The following is a 16,216-nucleotide window of genomic DNA, read 5'->3' on the forward strand; positions in this document are numbered from 1 at the left end:
GAGAGGTGCTGGGGACGGTCTACAAGTGCCACCACAATTCTGGCGCCAACACGTCACGCCCAAATCTGACCAAGCCTGACCACACGCCTTTGGGATGTGCGATGAAGCCCGAGCACCTAAGGAAACACATGCTGTCATAAGGAGAACATACAAGCTCCTTACGGACAGTGCCGGTAATCGAATGCCAATCAGTGATCACAGGTACTAAAAGTGAATGTGCTAACTGCTGCTTTACCAATTACAGGCAACACAGGCTGAACAACATCTTAAATAAAAGCGATTTCCTTGATGCTTTGTAGAACCACTTTCTGCTATCCAAGCAGCTGGTGCTCGGCATTAAAGATCGCTTGCTCCTACTCCACTTCTGCCAGTGAGTAGAGATCCGCAGACTCCTACACTAAATGCCGAAGGAACTCAGTAGGTCAGGCAGCATCTATGACAATGGATAAACAGTCAATGTTTCAGGTGGAAACCATTCTTCAGGAGTGGAAAGGAAGGGGGATGATGAAGGAATAAAAAGGTGGGGTGTGGGGGGTGGAGAGGAGGATAGCTGGAAGATGATAGGTGAAGCCAGGTGGGTAGGAAAGATAAATGGCTGGAGAGGAAGGAACCTGCTAGGAGAGGAGAGTGAATCATGGGGAAAGGGAGGAAGGGACACCAGGGGGAGGCGGTAGGCAGGGGAGGAGGAGAGGCAAGAGGCCAGAGTGGGGAATAGAAAAGGAAAGAAGGAAAGGAAGAAAATGAAAAAAAAAATGGGAAAGAGAAATCAACATTCACAACATCAGGTTGGAGGTTAAACAGATGGAATATGAGGTGTTCCTCCTCCACCCGGAGAGTGGCCTCATCATGGCAGAAGAGACGGCCGCGGACCATCATTTCGTAATGGGAATTGAGATAGGAATTAACATGGTTGGCCACCGGGAAAATCTGCTTCTGGCTCCTACACAAACTGCTGTCTCTACACAGAGTATCACCACCTGCTGAGATTCAGCTTTCTAACATTAGTTCAATGTACTGAGCTTCTTTTAAAAAAAAATCTTGAATTTTGTGATAATAGAAAATGTTGCACAACAAAAATTTTGTCTCTAATTGGCCTTCATATTGATCAAAGCAAATACCAATACAATTTACTCTTTAAGTTATGGTTTAGAAACAACCTGGGCTGACAGATAAAAGAAAGCTGAACTCGTACATTCTTGCCGGTGCAACTTCAATCAATCTAAGTGCTGGAAATTTGATTCTCAGCACGCCTACTGTATGCATCAAACAACTTCACAAAGCTTGTTTCTTTCTCTCTTTGATCAAAGCATTATCCAAGTTCAAGAACCAGAGTTCAGGCAACTCAGAGCAGAAATTAGAGTACTCAAACAAGGTTATAAAATAAATAGAGCATTATATATGTATTAAAAACACTAAACTTCTCAGCAATATTATTTTAATTCTTAGCAACTATGACTCTGACTGATAGGTTAGAAAGAATTTCAGGTTAATCACATGCAGGAGCTAAAAACTCACAGCTGCCAAAGGATTGTGCTGTTCAAAATGAAGGTATTTGGTTCACAGCACCTCAAATCTTCTGTATCACTGCTTCCCAAAATACCATGGTATCTCTAATGAGGGAGAATGGTGCAAAGAAAATTAAATATTCATATCTAATGACGGGAACAAATGCGGCTCATTTCACCAGCATTGCAAATTGCACTGAATCAAGGAAACTTCGCCATCTTAAATTATATAAATGGCACCAAAAAGCGTTAAAATAGATGACCAGCCAAAAGAACTCATTCATTTGTGTAAGATCCAAGATTCAAAGTACATTATCAAAGGATGTATGCCGTATACAACCCTGAGATTCATTTTCACAGAGACTGGTCAAATGCAGGCAGATGGTACTGAACACCAGCTCACCTTCCGCTCTCCTCTACATTGATTTCAGTCTTCCTTGATGCTTTAATCAATGAGAAAGGGAGTTAATCATGGGTCTCCAGCCACACACGCTGCTTGAAACCTCACCAAACTCCCTCAGAAACCACAAAGCACCAGATTGTTTAATCGGCTCAAAAAAAAACACCATCAAAAGGTAAATCACAGGTTCCAACAGTAGCACAATCATGTTTGAAAGAAGTAAAAGAAGTAGTTTCGCGAACTGTCTGAAGGACGTCGCTTTTCGTTGCGTTGTTCACTGGCACCATCTTCTTCAAACCACACAAATTTCATGTGGTCCAGTTTGAGAAACTATGCAAGAAAATACTATTGTGCTCATAACTCCATTTGCATGACCCTTTATAACACAGTAACCACAAAGTTCACCTAGAGGATATAAGCGATCTTGATACAACTTGTCTTTATTTGGTTTTTCCAGTCTACACATAGGACTTCAAAACAGAAAGATCATATACCACCCTTGTTACCTCACCAGGAGCGTTATCACTTTGTTCCCCCATTCTTCATCCTATCATCGATTATCCAGATTATACCCCAGTCAACCAGGTAGTTAGACCACCTGTTTTGAACTCCCAAAATCTCCTGGGTCATAATCTAACAGTCCTATTCCATTGCTAGCCTACACAGGATCTCAAGGAAATAAAAGGCAATTACCTAACTGTCATAACAGCACCTGCTCCAGACCACGATGGACATCAGAGTAATCAATACTTAAAAACCCCAGGACCTGAACATCAGAAAATCAATTGCAAAAAGACCTCATTCACAGACAGAAATGAAAATTACTTGTTTTTCCAGCAACCTGGAATTTCTTGTTAAGGGTTGGGAATGAACTGGGGGATTTCTACAAGTGCATCTAATAAATTCTGCCCTTGAGGGAGCCAAATTAAGAATGAGACAGTCATCAACTTCCTCTCAAATGTGACTGCCAAGGTCTGGAAAAAGATGCAGTCATCTTTGTAATGTTCATCAGTAACAGCTGCGGCCTCTGTGCCCTACCCCGGGACACATCACCTGCTGTGGGAAGATGATTAACTCTGCAACTGAGTCTGCTTGAAACACACCAAAAGATCTTATAAGTGCAGTTGCTTATTTATTTTTCAATTCCCTACTATCCAATGCTGCAAGGCCAGATTTGAGCAACTCTGAACTTGTAAAAGCAGTTTTGGATACACCTCAACACAAACTTTGTAAACTTGTATCTTGCAGGCTTTGGGAACAGTTTTCCCAAACTTGTGCAGTCTGATGTGAACGACATATTCCAAGACAGGCCAAGATGTATTTAAGATGCAGTAACTATTTGCCCATTGATACTTTCCAAGGAACAGAATTGAACTCAATAATAAAAATCACAACTTTAGACCCTGCAGGTGAAAAGAAACATAGGAATGTTTTTACCTCCAATTCCAGATCCTGAGGTTCTGCTTCAGAAAGAGGGATGACTGCTATTTTGGTTATTTTGTAAACTTCATGTTCTTCTGGAAGCTTTCCAACCAGTGCTTTCTGGCGAATTAGAAGGAGCCGCCATGCAAAATCTGAAAAGAAAACCAAGATAGGTGAGATATCAAAGGATTGGCTTCCTCTGCCTCAGTGACAATGGCTCCAATGTTACGGCAATTCAACCCATTAAATGAATCAGCACACAACAGACTTTTGAACAAAACGTTTACACAAGAGATGGGTGGGTGGAAAATAGTGCAATCTCTCATTTTATCAAGTCAAATATGACTTGCTGCATCATTGGGAAGATGAACTGGGTGCAGGACTGAGTTGTGAAATTGAAGATTCCACCAGATTCTAGTGCCCAAAAGAGCAACGGTAACTAGCCTAAACAATTACCACCCAGTGGCACTGACTCCAACAATTAGGAAGTGCTTTGAGTGGCTGATAATGAATCGTATAAAAATCCCACCTTCCAGTGACATTGGACTCTTTCCAATTTGCCTACTGCTCAAACCAGTCCATTGATGATGCCATGACCGTCGTGTCCCACCTAGAAAACGGTGTCCCATACACCAGGATGTTATTCATCAACATCAGTTTAGTGTTTAACATCATCCCCCAGAGGCCGGTGAGTAAACTATCCTCTTTCGGGCTCAACAACCCTCTCTGTAACTGGATTTGAGTTGAATCATCTTTATTACTCACACCCTCCGTATACATGAGGAGTAAAAATCTTCAGGTTACATGTCCATCTAAATGTGCAATGTGACCTCAGTCAGTCCAAGTTGGCAGCAACATCTCAAGCTCCAACACGCTGAGCACTGGTGCCCCCCAGGGCTGTGTGCTCTGCACACTGCTGACTCACGACTGCCCGGCCAGATCCAGCTCAAACTGCATCAAGCTCGCTGATAATGCTACAGTGATTGGCCTCATCAGCAACTATGAAGAGCTGGCTTAGGAGTTAGAGAGGCTTGTCAAACGGTGTGAGACAAGAGCCTGACTCTCAACGCAGACAAGACAACAGAGATGATTGTGGACTTCAGGAAGAAACAGGTTGACCACTCTCCATTGCACTTCAACAGTTCTACCCTGGAGAGAGTAAAGAGCACAAAGTTCCTTGCTGTGCACAGAACCGACAATCGAACCTTTTCACTAGTCAAGGCACAGCAGCGTTCACAGTTTGAAGAGATTAAGGTGAGCAAGGCTCCTCACCACCATTCGAACAACTTTCTGTCAGAGTACCATCGTGCGTGTCCTATCTGGCCGTACCATTAAGCAGTATGGAAGCTACAAAGCATCGGCCTGCAAGACCCTACAGATGGTCGTAAAACCACCAAGAGGATCATCAGGGTCGCCCTCCCCCTATCTGTGACACTTACTGGGAACGTTGTAGGCAAAGGACCCAAAGCATTGTTGAGGATCCCTACCACCCATCCCACAACCTCTTTGACCCACTACTGCCAGGGAGGAGGTTCAGGAGCATCAGGACTAGGACTGCCAGACTGGGTAACAGTTTCTTCCCTCAGGCCATGAGACTGATGAATACCCTGCCTCCCCCGAGATCTCAACACTAGGACAGCAAGTGGTTTACTGCTTACCTGTGCCACACACTACATGCACTTTGAATTGTATTTTATTAATTTACTTATGGTAATATTTTGGTTTATGTGCTATGTGTGATTTATGTTCTGTGGGTCAACATGGTCCAAGGGAACATGGTTTCATTTGGTTGTATTTTATGTACAGGTGAGATGACCATAAACTTGAACTTCAACTAAATCATTCAACTAAAATAAGCAGAGGTAGCATGTTCACAAAGCAACTTCCAGACTGACCCTGTACACTGACCTGAAGCCGTGGTTTAAAGCTCAGTTTAATTGTTCTTCAACCATACATGAATACCCATGAATAGAGCCAAATGAAACAGCATTCCTCCTCGATTGGAGGTTCAGGTGCAGAGCTGAACATCTATGGTGATCAGGAACAGGAAGGAGTTGGCAATTCAATCTCTGGTGCGTGATTCACCATGTTATTAGATCACAGTATACGACAATTTATCGCTATCTGTCAACCTCAGGTCTATAAACACAACAAATACTACCTGCCTCCACACAAACAGCAGCCCCCATCATCCCTCAACACCCCCACCATCAACACAAATATAAAATATCCAAAGGAACACACACAATGCTGGAGGAACTCAACAGGTTCGGTAGCATCTACGGAAATTAATGTCCAGTTGATGTTTTTATTCCGTCGTCTTCCCCTTCCTTTTCAGTCCTGAAGGAGGGTCTTGGTCCAACATCGAGCGCCTCCAGCATTCTGTATCTGTTGCTTTGCATTTCCAGCATCTGCAGATTTCTGTGTTTAGAAAATATCCAATACTGTTTCTTTAGTTTGACTGTCAAGACTGACAGACTGTTTGAAGCAAAGTGTAACCTGCAAATTGTCACATCAGGGCTTAATTGAATGATCCAGCAAAATGTATTCACAATTTTGTCAATGGCATTTGGTATGATAGCTATATTCAAATCATCTGACCAGTAAACTGCAGCCTTGCTCTATACACAAAGAAGATAGTTTAAACTGTAAAGGTACCAGTGTAGAAGATCACAGCTTGTTGTAAAGGAGGGCCAAAGGATAGTATGGATAGACTTGTAGTAAGGGTGCCTGAAAATAGAATGCTTCTTTGTCAGCTTTGGATAAATGAAATATGCTAGGATGAAACACAAAACTGTTTGCCATAAGCTTACAACAATCCAGTTTTACAAAAAAAAATTGAACTCTTGAAACTTATTATGTGCCATGCCATATGACATGGGTGATCTTGGTCTCGTGACCATGATTGTTCTTGGCGAACTTGTTTTCCACAGAAGTGGTTTACCATTGCTGCCTTCTGGGTAGTGTCTTTACAAAATGGGTGACCCCAGCCATTATCAATACTCTTCAGAGATTGTCTGCCTGGTGTCAGTGGTCACATAACCAGGACTTGTGATATGCACCAGCTGCTCGTACGACCATCCACCACCTGCTCCCATGGCTTCATGTGCCCCTGACTGGGGGGCTCAGCAGGTGCTACACCTCACCCAAGGGTGACCTGCAGGTTGTGGAGGGAAGGAGTGCCTTACACCTCCCTTGGTAGAGACATATCTCCACCCCTCCAGCCATTGCTGTGGGACTATGATCTGAATTTTCAAGTGCAACAATAGCAAAACATTCACAGTTTCTGGTTACTCCATGAAAATAACAGCAACATTGAGAGTTGAGTATTGTCAAACAGTGAGATACAGAAATCATTTTAATAATTGCTGACTATTGTACTGGATCTGTGGTTTCACACCCTTCTACGTCATGTAGATAATTTATGAAATGACAAGAATTCCGGGTATTTTTAAATCATTCTCACCCACATGGTACCCTGAAAAATCTAACCTCAAATTTGTTGAATACTAGTTAGAGCATCAGGATCGAAATAAGCTGCAGAATGTTGTGAGCTCAGTCAGCTCCATCGTGGGCACAATTTCCCCGACACCTTCTAGGCACAACGCCTCAAAATGGTGGCATCTGTCATTAAAGACCCCCATCACCCAGGACATGCCCTCTTCTCATTGCTACCATCAGGGAGGAGTTACAAGAGCCTTAACGTGCACACTCAATGATTCAGGAACAGCTTCTTCCCCTCTCAGGGTCTCGGCCCGAAACGTCGACTGTACCTCTTCCTAGAGATGCTGCCTGGCTTGCTGCGTTCACCAGCAACTTTGTTGTGTGTTGATTAAAATACTCCTATTTGCTGATTGTTCAGCATAAATCTTAATCAGATGCTTTATTTCCAATTTTTATTTTTCACTTCAATATATTTATAAAAGTAAACTTTCTGCATCCCAGTTTGCCACCTTTGAGAATTCTTTATCGCAACTGGACGTTGCTGTCAGAGTGAGCACAGCACAGTTGAATACCAGGGAACCTTTTGCACTGATAAAGAGTCCGAGAACATTACAACACAGAAACAGACCCTTTGGCCCATCTAGTCTGTGCTGAACAGTTATTCTGTGTAGTCCCATTGATCTGCACTTGGACCAGACCTCCACACCCCTCCCCCCATGCAATTATCCAAACTTCTCTAAAATCAAACCCTATCCACAACTTCCACTGCAGCTCATTGCATACTCACATCACTCCTTGAGTGAAGAAGTTCCCCGAAAATATTTCACCTTTCACCCATAACCTATGACCTTTAGTTCTCCTCTCACCCAACTTCAGTGGGAAAAATCTGCTTTCATTTACCTTATCCGTACCCCTCACAATTTTGTAAAGCTCCATCAAATCTCCCCTCAATACTCCTGCGCTTCAGGGATTAAAGTCCTAACCTATTCAATCCCTGCCTATAATTCAGGTGCTCCGGTCCCAGCAACATCCTCGTAAAGATGAATTCCACTAATTCATCTGCACAGCTCAACATTAATAGCAACCACCAGTGACTTCACAAAGAGCCTTCAATCCAAGACAATGATGTCTCAGTAAAAGTCAAACTGCTGCCCCATTCAAACCACATGAACTGAAGTTACATGGTTTTCTTTCAATGTTTTAGGCTTTTGGCTTGTTTCACAACATTAATGAACTCAGAGTGAACCTTCCTTAACTTTAAACTCGCAAACAACAGGAATTCTGCAGATGCTGGAAATTCAAGCAACACACATAAAAGTTGCTAGCAACTTTTATGTGTGTTGCTTAACTTTAAACTATTTGTTTCAGTGAATGAAGTCAGAAAATGGAATAATTACACATGTATTTAGAGCGGGGCCAACACTGAGGGCATGAGGCATAATCCAGCTGGGATCCATTGCCCAACTCTTTTTAAAGGCAAAAGATCAGTCGGCAAGTGGGAGGCATTTAAAAGGGTCCTATTGAGAGTCCAAGGACAGCATGTTCCTGTTAGGGTGAAGGGTAGACATACCAAGTTCAATGAACACTGGATGATGTGAAATTGAGACAAAAGAGATTCTGGAAATCTCAAAGCACTACACACCCAGAATACTGGAGGAACTGAGCAAGTCAGACAGCATTGATGGAGAGGAATAAATAGTCAACGTTTTGGGATGAGACCCTCCATCAGCCCAAAATGTCAACCGTTCATTCCTCTCCATAAAATGCTGCTTGACTGTCTGTGCGACACGCAGAAGAGGAAGTATACACCGCTTTTAGGCAGCTGAGTACAAATGAATCTCTTAACAAATACTAAGAGCTTAAGAGCAGACTGAAGAGAGAATTAAGGAGGGCAATCGCCAGTCTGAGATGGATTTGGCAGGCAGTGGTAAAGGTGAGCCGGCTGTATCACCAGTTACAGAGGGACAAGGTCACACTGACCCTCGTAGAAACGCCCGTTCATCATTCATCACCAGTGAAGCTCCAGAAGACTGGAGAGTGGTAACGTTATTCCAAACTTCAAGAAGGGTAGCAAAGACAGGGTGGGGAGCCCTTCTTCAGTTGTACAGAAGTTACTGGAAGGAATTCTTGAGGGACAAGATATATATATATATATATATATAAAACTAATTTTCTACTTATTTTTATATGACTCTATGACATACATGTACACGAGTCATAAAAAACTACAGCACTGAAACAGGCCCTTCAGCCCATTTAGTCCATGCCAAACCATTTAAACTGCCCAGTCCTCCACCCGGACCATAGCCCTCTACACTCCTCCCATCCCTGCACCTCTGCAACAATCAGAAAGTTTGCTGATGACACTAAATTAGGGGTCCCATTGATGGTGAAGCAGGTTACAATGTAGAAAGATATCTTGATCAGTTAAGAAGCAAATATTGGCATATATTTCAAGGGGAATAGAACATAAAAGCAAGGAGATAATGCTGAGCCTTTATAAGATACTAGTAAGGCTGCAGAGAGTATTGTCAACAGTTTTGGGCCCTATACCTCAGAAATGATGCGATGTCATTGGAGGAGGCTCACGAGGGTTATATGGGAATGAAGGGGGATCTTACTGAAACCCAGTGAATGTTGAAAGAACGAGGTAAATTGAATGTGGAGACGATGTTTCATGGGGGTATCCAGAACTAGAGGGCACAGCCTCAAAACTGAGGGGTGTCCTTTTAGAATAGAGGTATTTTTTTTAGCCAGAGAGCAGTGAATCTGTGGAATGCTCTGTCACAGACTGTAGTGGAGGCCAAGCCTGTGGGTATATGTAAGGCAGGAAGTGATGGATTCTTGATCTATCAGGGCATCAAAGAACATGGCGAGAAGGCAGGTGTGTGGGGTTGAGTGGGAACCAGGATCAGCCACGATGGAATGGCGGAGCAGACTCGATGGGCTGAATGGCCTAATTCTGCTCCTATGTCTTATGGTTAAGGAGATGGGCTGTGGAATAGCAAATGGCTTTCAATTTAGATAACTGTGAGGTAGTGCATTTGGAACATTCAAACCAGGTTAGGGCCTATACAGCGAATGCGGGTCACTGACAATTATTGTGGAACAGACAGACCTGGGAGTACTGGAACAGAGTCCCCTGAAAGCGGCTGCACAAGTGGACTGGTTGAAGAAGGTATTTAGCATGCTGGCCTCGATCAATCACAACATCGAGTACAGGCAAAGGGACGTGATGCTGCAGTTATACAAGTCGCTGGTGAGGCTGTACAGTGTACAGTTCTGGTCACCTGGTTACAGCAAAGGCATTAAGCTGGAGAGAGCGCAGGAAAGATTTCCAAAGTTGCTGCCTGAACAAGAGTGGATACAGGGAATGAGTTATAAGGGGAGGTCAACCAAACTAGACCTTTACCCTTTGGAGCACAGGAGAATGAGAGGTGACCTCAGAAGGTTAAACCACGAGGGGTATGGATAAGGTGGACAGTCACAGTCTATTCCCAAGGTTGGGGAGCCCAAAATGACAAGGCACAGGTATAAGAGTGGAGAGATTTAAAAGAGAAACGAGCAGTAACTTCTTTATTGAGGGTAGTGAGCTGCCAGAGGAAGCGGTCAAGGTGGGTGCAAATACAACTTTATAGAGGCTTTTGGATAGGCACATGGGGAGTGGGGAGGGGGTAAGGCCTTAGTGGTTATGGGTTGAACACAGACAACCTGGAACTTCAGGGAGGGTGCCGTCATTGGCAGGGGCAAGTTGGGCTGTTTCTCTGTTAAACAACTTGATCATTTATAATTAAATCTAATTATTTGGTTATTTCTGTGCAAATACCAACTATACTGTCAAAAGGATTAGCAATTATCTAAAGCTGTTTTCTTTGTTAATTCACAAATCCAGCTACTGCAGAGCACGAAATATAAGAATTACTAACTTCAACTAATCAGAGATTGCCGAACAATTGCATAATGTCATACAAACATCTGCTGGTTCCTGCTATTCTCTTTAATTACATGCTGCAGTTATTCATGGACCACGACTTGTTAAATACTTTGCAAAGATAAAAGAGCATTATTCGTAACATGTTCCACTGGCCAGAGCTTCAAACTAATTTGTCCATCTTATCCGTGAAACATAATTTGCTAAATCCTGATCAAATCAACTTACTAGAGATGGGAAAAGGTTGAAAAAGTAAAAGTAGTTTCTGGTAACAGTCATAAAATGCTGATAAGGCTCATAAATGGTATTGCTACCACTGAGGCAAATTCAAAGCCATTGCACACTTTGAAATTGATTCCCTACTTTCAATAAAACAAGAAACGGCAGTAGACCCTTCTCCATTGTGCCTGATCCACCCCTCATCTAATCTGCCACATCAATCAATGCCTTCTCCTCAACTATTACTTTATAACTTAATTCTTCTCATATTATAATATCCATCAGAATCAGACATTTTCATCTAGGAATTTGAAGCTGCTCATTCTTTCCACAGATGAGCCCTTAATAAGGACTGCTGAGTGTTCTCCCAACTTCCCCTTACAATCTATTAGGCTTTGTTTTCAATAAACCCTGAGACTGAAACTCTTCCCTAGAGAACAGAATTCTAAAATTACGTACGGTGCCTATAAAAAGTATCCCCCCCCCTTAAAGTTCTCATGTTTTACTGTTTTTCAACATTGAATCCCAGTGGATTTAATTTGGCTTTGTTTTTGACACTGATCAACAGAAAAAGGTTCTTTCATGTCCAAGTTAAAACAGATGCCCACAAAGTGATCTAAATTAATTACAAATATAAAACACAAAATAATTGATTGCACAAGTAGTCACCTTCTTCAAGTCAGTGTTTAGCAGATACACCTTTGGCAGCAATTACAGCCTTGAGTCTGTGTGGATAGGTCTCTATCCGCTTTGTCTATCTGGACACTGCAACTTTTCCCCATTCTTCTTTACAAAACTGCTCAACCTCTGTCAGATTGCACGAGGATTGTGAGTGAACAGCCCTTTTCAAGTCCAGCCACAAATTCTCAATTGGATTGAGATCTGAACTCTGACTTGGCCACTCCAGGACATTAACTTTATTGTTTTGAAGCCCTTCCTGTGTAGCTTTGGCTTTATGCTTGGGGTCATTGTCCTGCTGCAAAACAAATCTTCTCCCAAGTCGCGGTTCTCTCGTAGACTGCATCAGGTTTTCCTCCAGGATTTTCCTGTATTTTGCTGCATTCATTTTACCCTCTACCTTCACAAGCCTTCCAGGACCTGCTGCAGTGAAGCATCCCCACAGCATGATGCAGCTACCACCACGCTTCATGGGGGTGATATGATTTGATAATGTATAGTGTTTGACTTACGCCAAACATAGCATTTAGTTTGATGCCCAAAAAGCTCGATTATACCTTCATCAGACCATAGAACCTTCTACCAGCTGACTTCAGAGTCTCCCACATGCCTTCCGGCAAACTCTAGCCAAGATTTCATGTGAGTTTTTTTCAACAGTGTCTTTCTCTTTGCCACTCTCCCATAAAGCTGCGACTGGTGAATCACCCGGGCAACAGCTGTTGTATGCGCAGTTTCTCCCATCTCAGCCACTGAACCTTGTAACTCCTCCAGAGTTGTCACAGGTCTCTTGGTGGTCTCCCTCACTAGTCCCTTTCTTGCACGGTCACTCAGTTTTTGAGGCTGACCTGCTCTAGGGAGATTTACAGCTGTGCCATATTCTTTCCATTTCTTGATGATTGACTTAACTGTACTCCAAGGGATATTCAGTGACTTGGAAATGTTCTTGTATCCATCTCCTGACGTGCTTTTCAATAACCTTTTCGTGGAGTTGCTTGGAGTGTTCTTTTGTCCTCGTGGTGTAGTTTTTGCCAGGATACTGAGTCACCAGCAGTTGGACCTTCCAGATACAGGTGTATTTTTACTACAATCAATTGAAACACCTTGACTGCACACGGTGATCTCCATTTCGTTAATTATCTGACTTCTAAAACCAATTGGCTGCACCAGGGATGATTTAGTCAAAACGCAAGAGAGCAAATTCAATTGTACTCAAATCAAATCGGTACTCAAAGGGAAACACATAAAACTGGCTTGTTCTTCCAAAGTGCTGGGTTATTGGGTAATAGGCTTATCCATTTCTTGGTGCTAGAAAAATATTATATTGCCACAGTCAACAGCTTTCAGAATAGCAGGTTAGTTTTATTTAAAGGTTAACTTGCACAGCGTAAGTACTAGATGCTTTAAGATTAGATTTCCTCCAGCAGGGAATTTGCTCCTCTTGACAGAGTACAGCCTCAAAAAGAAATAATTGCACTGTCAAGAACTGCAAGAGTGAACTCACATCCCTTGACCTCGCACCGGGAAAGCAAGCCCAAAACCGAACGGAGATTTGTTGACCCCTTCACATCACTTTACTCGGAATGAAAACAACTGCCGCAGTAAACTGCCAGAGGCAATGAAAACATGACAGAAAACTCAGCAATAATTTGCTTTCCTGTGGGGCAGCACAGACATAATCAGAATGCATTCAGCATTGCAAGCACGGCAATTACTGTGTTTCTGGGTTACCAAAATGTCACAATCCACTCCATTGACAAACCCTCAGGCAACACCACCTGCGAATCACTGCAGGCGCGGGCAGAGTCTCTGCAACGTGTTCATTAACCAGCAGAATATCAGCACAGCACAGCCCATCTGCATCAGTGATGACCCTGGCAATGCCCTCGTTTCCTCTGATGCACAAACAAGTTTAAATTGGTCTTCTCCATTAAGTAACAAAAAGGCCAACAGCAAACGGGCAGCACGTCCAGCATTCAGTCTGGTTTTGTCGAGGGAGAACTGCCCTATAATGTGGGATATTATAAATAAATACAAGCATGCTAGCACATGTTTTCAATTTCTGTGTGGGTTCTCGGTCCTTTGCAATGTCAGACGAGACTTATGGATGACCTTCAGCCTAATGCACTGCAGCTCGAATTACTTTACCATTGAAATCAGACTCAGATTCAGGTTTAGTATCACTGACATGAGGCCACCCTCAGAGTGGAGGAGCAACACCTCACATTCCACCTGGGTAGCCTCCACCCTGATGGCATGAATATCGATTTCTCCTCCCCACCCCACTCCCACTTCCTCTATTTCCCACTCTGATTTTTACTTTATCTCACCTGCCCACTACTTCCCTCTGGGTCCCCTCTTCCTTCCTTTTCTCCTATTGTCCACTCTCCTCTCATCAGATTCTTTCTTCTCCAGCCCTTGACCTTTCCCACCCACCTGGCTTCACCGGTTACCTTCCAGCCCTCCTCTTTCACCTCCCTCCTCCTTTTTATGTGGTGTCTTCCCCCTTTCCTCTCAGTCCTGAAGAAGAGCCTCGGCCTGAAATGTCAACTGTTTACTCTTTTCCACAGATGCTGCCTGACCTGCTGAGCTCCTCCAGCGTCTTGTGTGTGCTGCTTTGATGGATTTCCAGCGTCTGCAGGTTTGCTCAAGCTAGTGTTGTGAAACACACTCACACATACAAATACATACACATATACATATGTGTATACATAGACAGTGGATTCCGGTTTATTGGGGCATATCGGGAACAGTATATTTTGGCCTAATTAAGCAGCTGCCCCATTTAGCGGAAGGAAATAATGTAAAAGGTATGAAAAAGACAAACTACCATTTAACTGAGCAACAAATTATGCATTTAAATGAAACACAGAACAAATTAGAACTCTATCAATACTACTACAGTAACATAAAACTGTATTAGTTTCCAATTGTTATCGACAGAAGAATTATGCTGTCATGTTCTTTTGATTGACTGTAAATTAACAAAATCAGCGCTGACACCCAGTGTAGATAATTGTCTGCTTTCACACAATATTCAACAAATGCATCCTCAAGTCTTCATTTTCAATGTAAGATTCAAGATGATTGTTGATGCCTTCAAATTCTACATAGCTCCTCACTATGGGAGTGAAATCATTTCATTTTCACTCCTGGCCATTTCTGGCATCTCCAAGCCTGAATGCTTGAAACTGCAGTGAGGAAAACAGTTCTGTGTTATTTCTTGCCAACTACCAGTTGCCAACTATCGCTGCTTTTTAAACACAAGTGCATGCGGCTGTCACTATTTAAAACTGTTAAAACTGTTCGCCCTAAGCATGTTGTAGTGTCTAACGGTCACACAAGTGCACGCAGTAAATGTTCGATAGAACCTGTTTGGCAAGTCTACTGTCCCTAGTAAGCAGCACAGTGTCCCAAATGAACAACGGAAATCCCAGCTATTTTCTCAATTAGTTTTTGTTCTTTGAGTTGTCCTAAATAAGTTTAATTAAATTAGTAGTGCAAAAAGAGAGCAAAAGTGTTATATTACTTAGTTGCAAATATCCAGTATATGACATTTTCCTCATCAAAACCATGGCTTTACTCAAGGTGATCAGACCTCAATGGGCCAGCCTATCCCCATATCAACAGTCTAATTCCACCCCCGGCCATTAGGTGAATTCAAGGAATTATGCTGGGGAGAGGCTTCCCCATCATAATTAATCAATTCATGCCCTGTCCTGGGTGGAGCAGAAGGGGTTTAAAGCCCAACCTTGGTTCTACATTAATAGTGACAGAAAATCTTGAGATGATCTGATCCAGAGTTTGTGTCATCAAGATGTTAAGTATGAGTCATTCAAACAAGTATTTGGTGCAGCTGTTTCAGGGCAGCAAGGGTCTCTAACTGCCAGTGGCCAATACAGCATTCTTGAACTTTAATTATTTTCACTCTTCACACACTGAAATCTAAATTAATTTCTGTATTTGCAGAAAATGGGTGAAATAGTGAATAAATATAAAAAGGCAAATTATCTCAGACAGCTCCATCCTCCCCAGGATCGAAGACACCTCCAAAAGGTAAAACTGGGCACTAACTTCCCCAGCATTGAAGACACCTTCAAAAGGTGAAACCAGCACGATTTCCACTGAAGGCAGCTCAAAGAGTGACGCTGGGCACTGGACTCTTCAGAATCCACAACAGCTTCAACAGTCAAAGTCTCAAGAAGGCTGCATCCATCATTAAGGACCCCCATCACCCAGGACATGCCCTCTTCTCATTGTTACCATCAGGAAGGAGGTACAGGAGCCTAAAGACACACACTCAATGTTTTGGGAACAGTTTCTTCCCCTCTGCCATCAGATTTCTAAATGGACAATGAACCCATGAACTCTACCTCACTTTTTTTTTGCACTCTTTCTGCGCTACATAATATTTTAATATTTTTTTTACTGTAAGTTATCATTTTTTATTAATATGTATTGCACTGTACTGTTGCTACAAAACAACAAATGCCAGAAACAGTGTCCAGGGTGTAAGAAAGATACTACAGTACAAATCCACAAATTAACAGTTGTAAGGTGTGTGAATGTTATACAAGGTCAACTATATCCTGGGGCAGACAGGGCTAAAATATCAATCAC

The 16,216-nt window shown here is 42.7% G+C and overlaps 1 protein-coding gene across 3 annotated transcripts in view; it reads right to left on the minus strand.

Moving 5' to 3' along the window:
- inpp5f (inositol polyphosphate-5-phosphatase F) overlaps positions 1 to 16,216 on the minus strand; it is a 284,383-nt gene that overhangs the window by 113,062 nt on the left and 155,105 nt on the right. For all 3 annotated transcript variants that reach the window (XM_063071927.1, XM_063071926.1, XM_063071928.1), the window contains exon 3: positions 3,343 to 3,479. In XM_063071927.1, the coding sequence (XP_062927997.1) occupies positions 3,343 to 3,479 (137 nt within the window). The remainder of the gene's footprint in view (positions 1 to 3,342; positions 3,480 to 16,216) is intronic.

Source organism: Mobula hypostoma, chromosome 19 (assembly GCF_963921235.1).
Source record: "Mobula hypostoma chromosome 19, sMobHyp1.1, whole genome shotgun sequence".
Lineage (NCBI taxonomy): Eukaryota > Metazoa > Chordata > Chondrichthyes > Myliobatiformes > Myliobatidae > Mobula > Mobula hypostoma.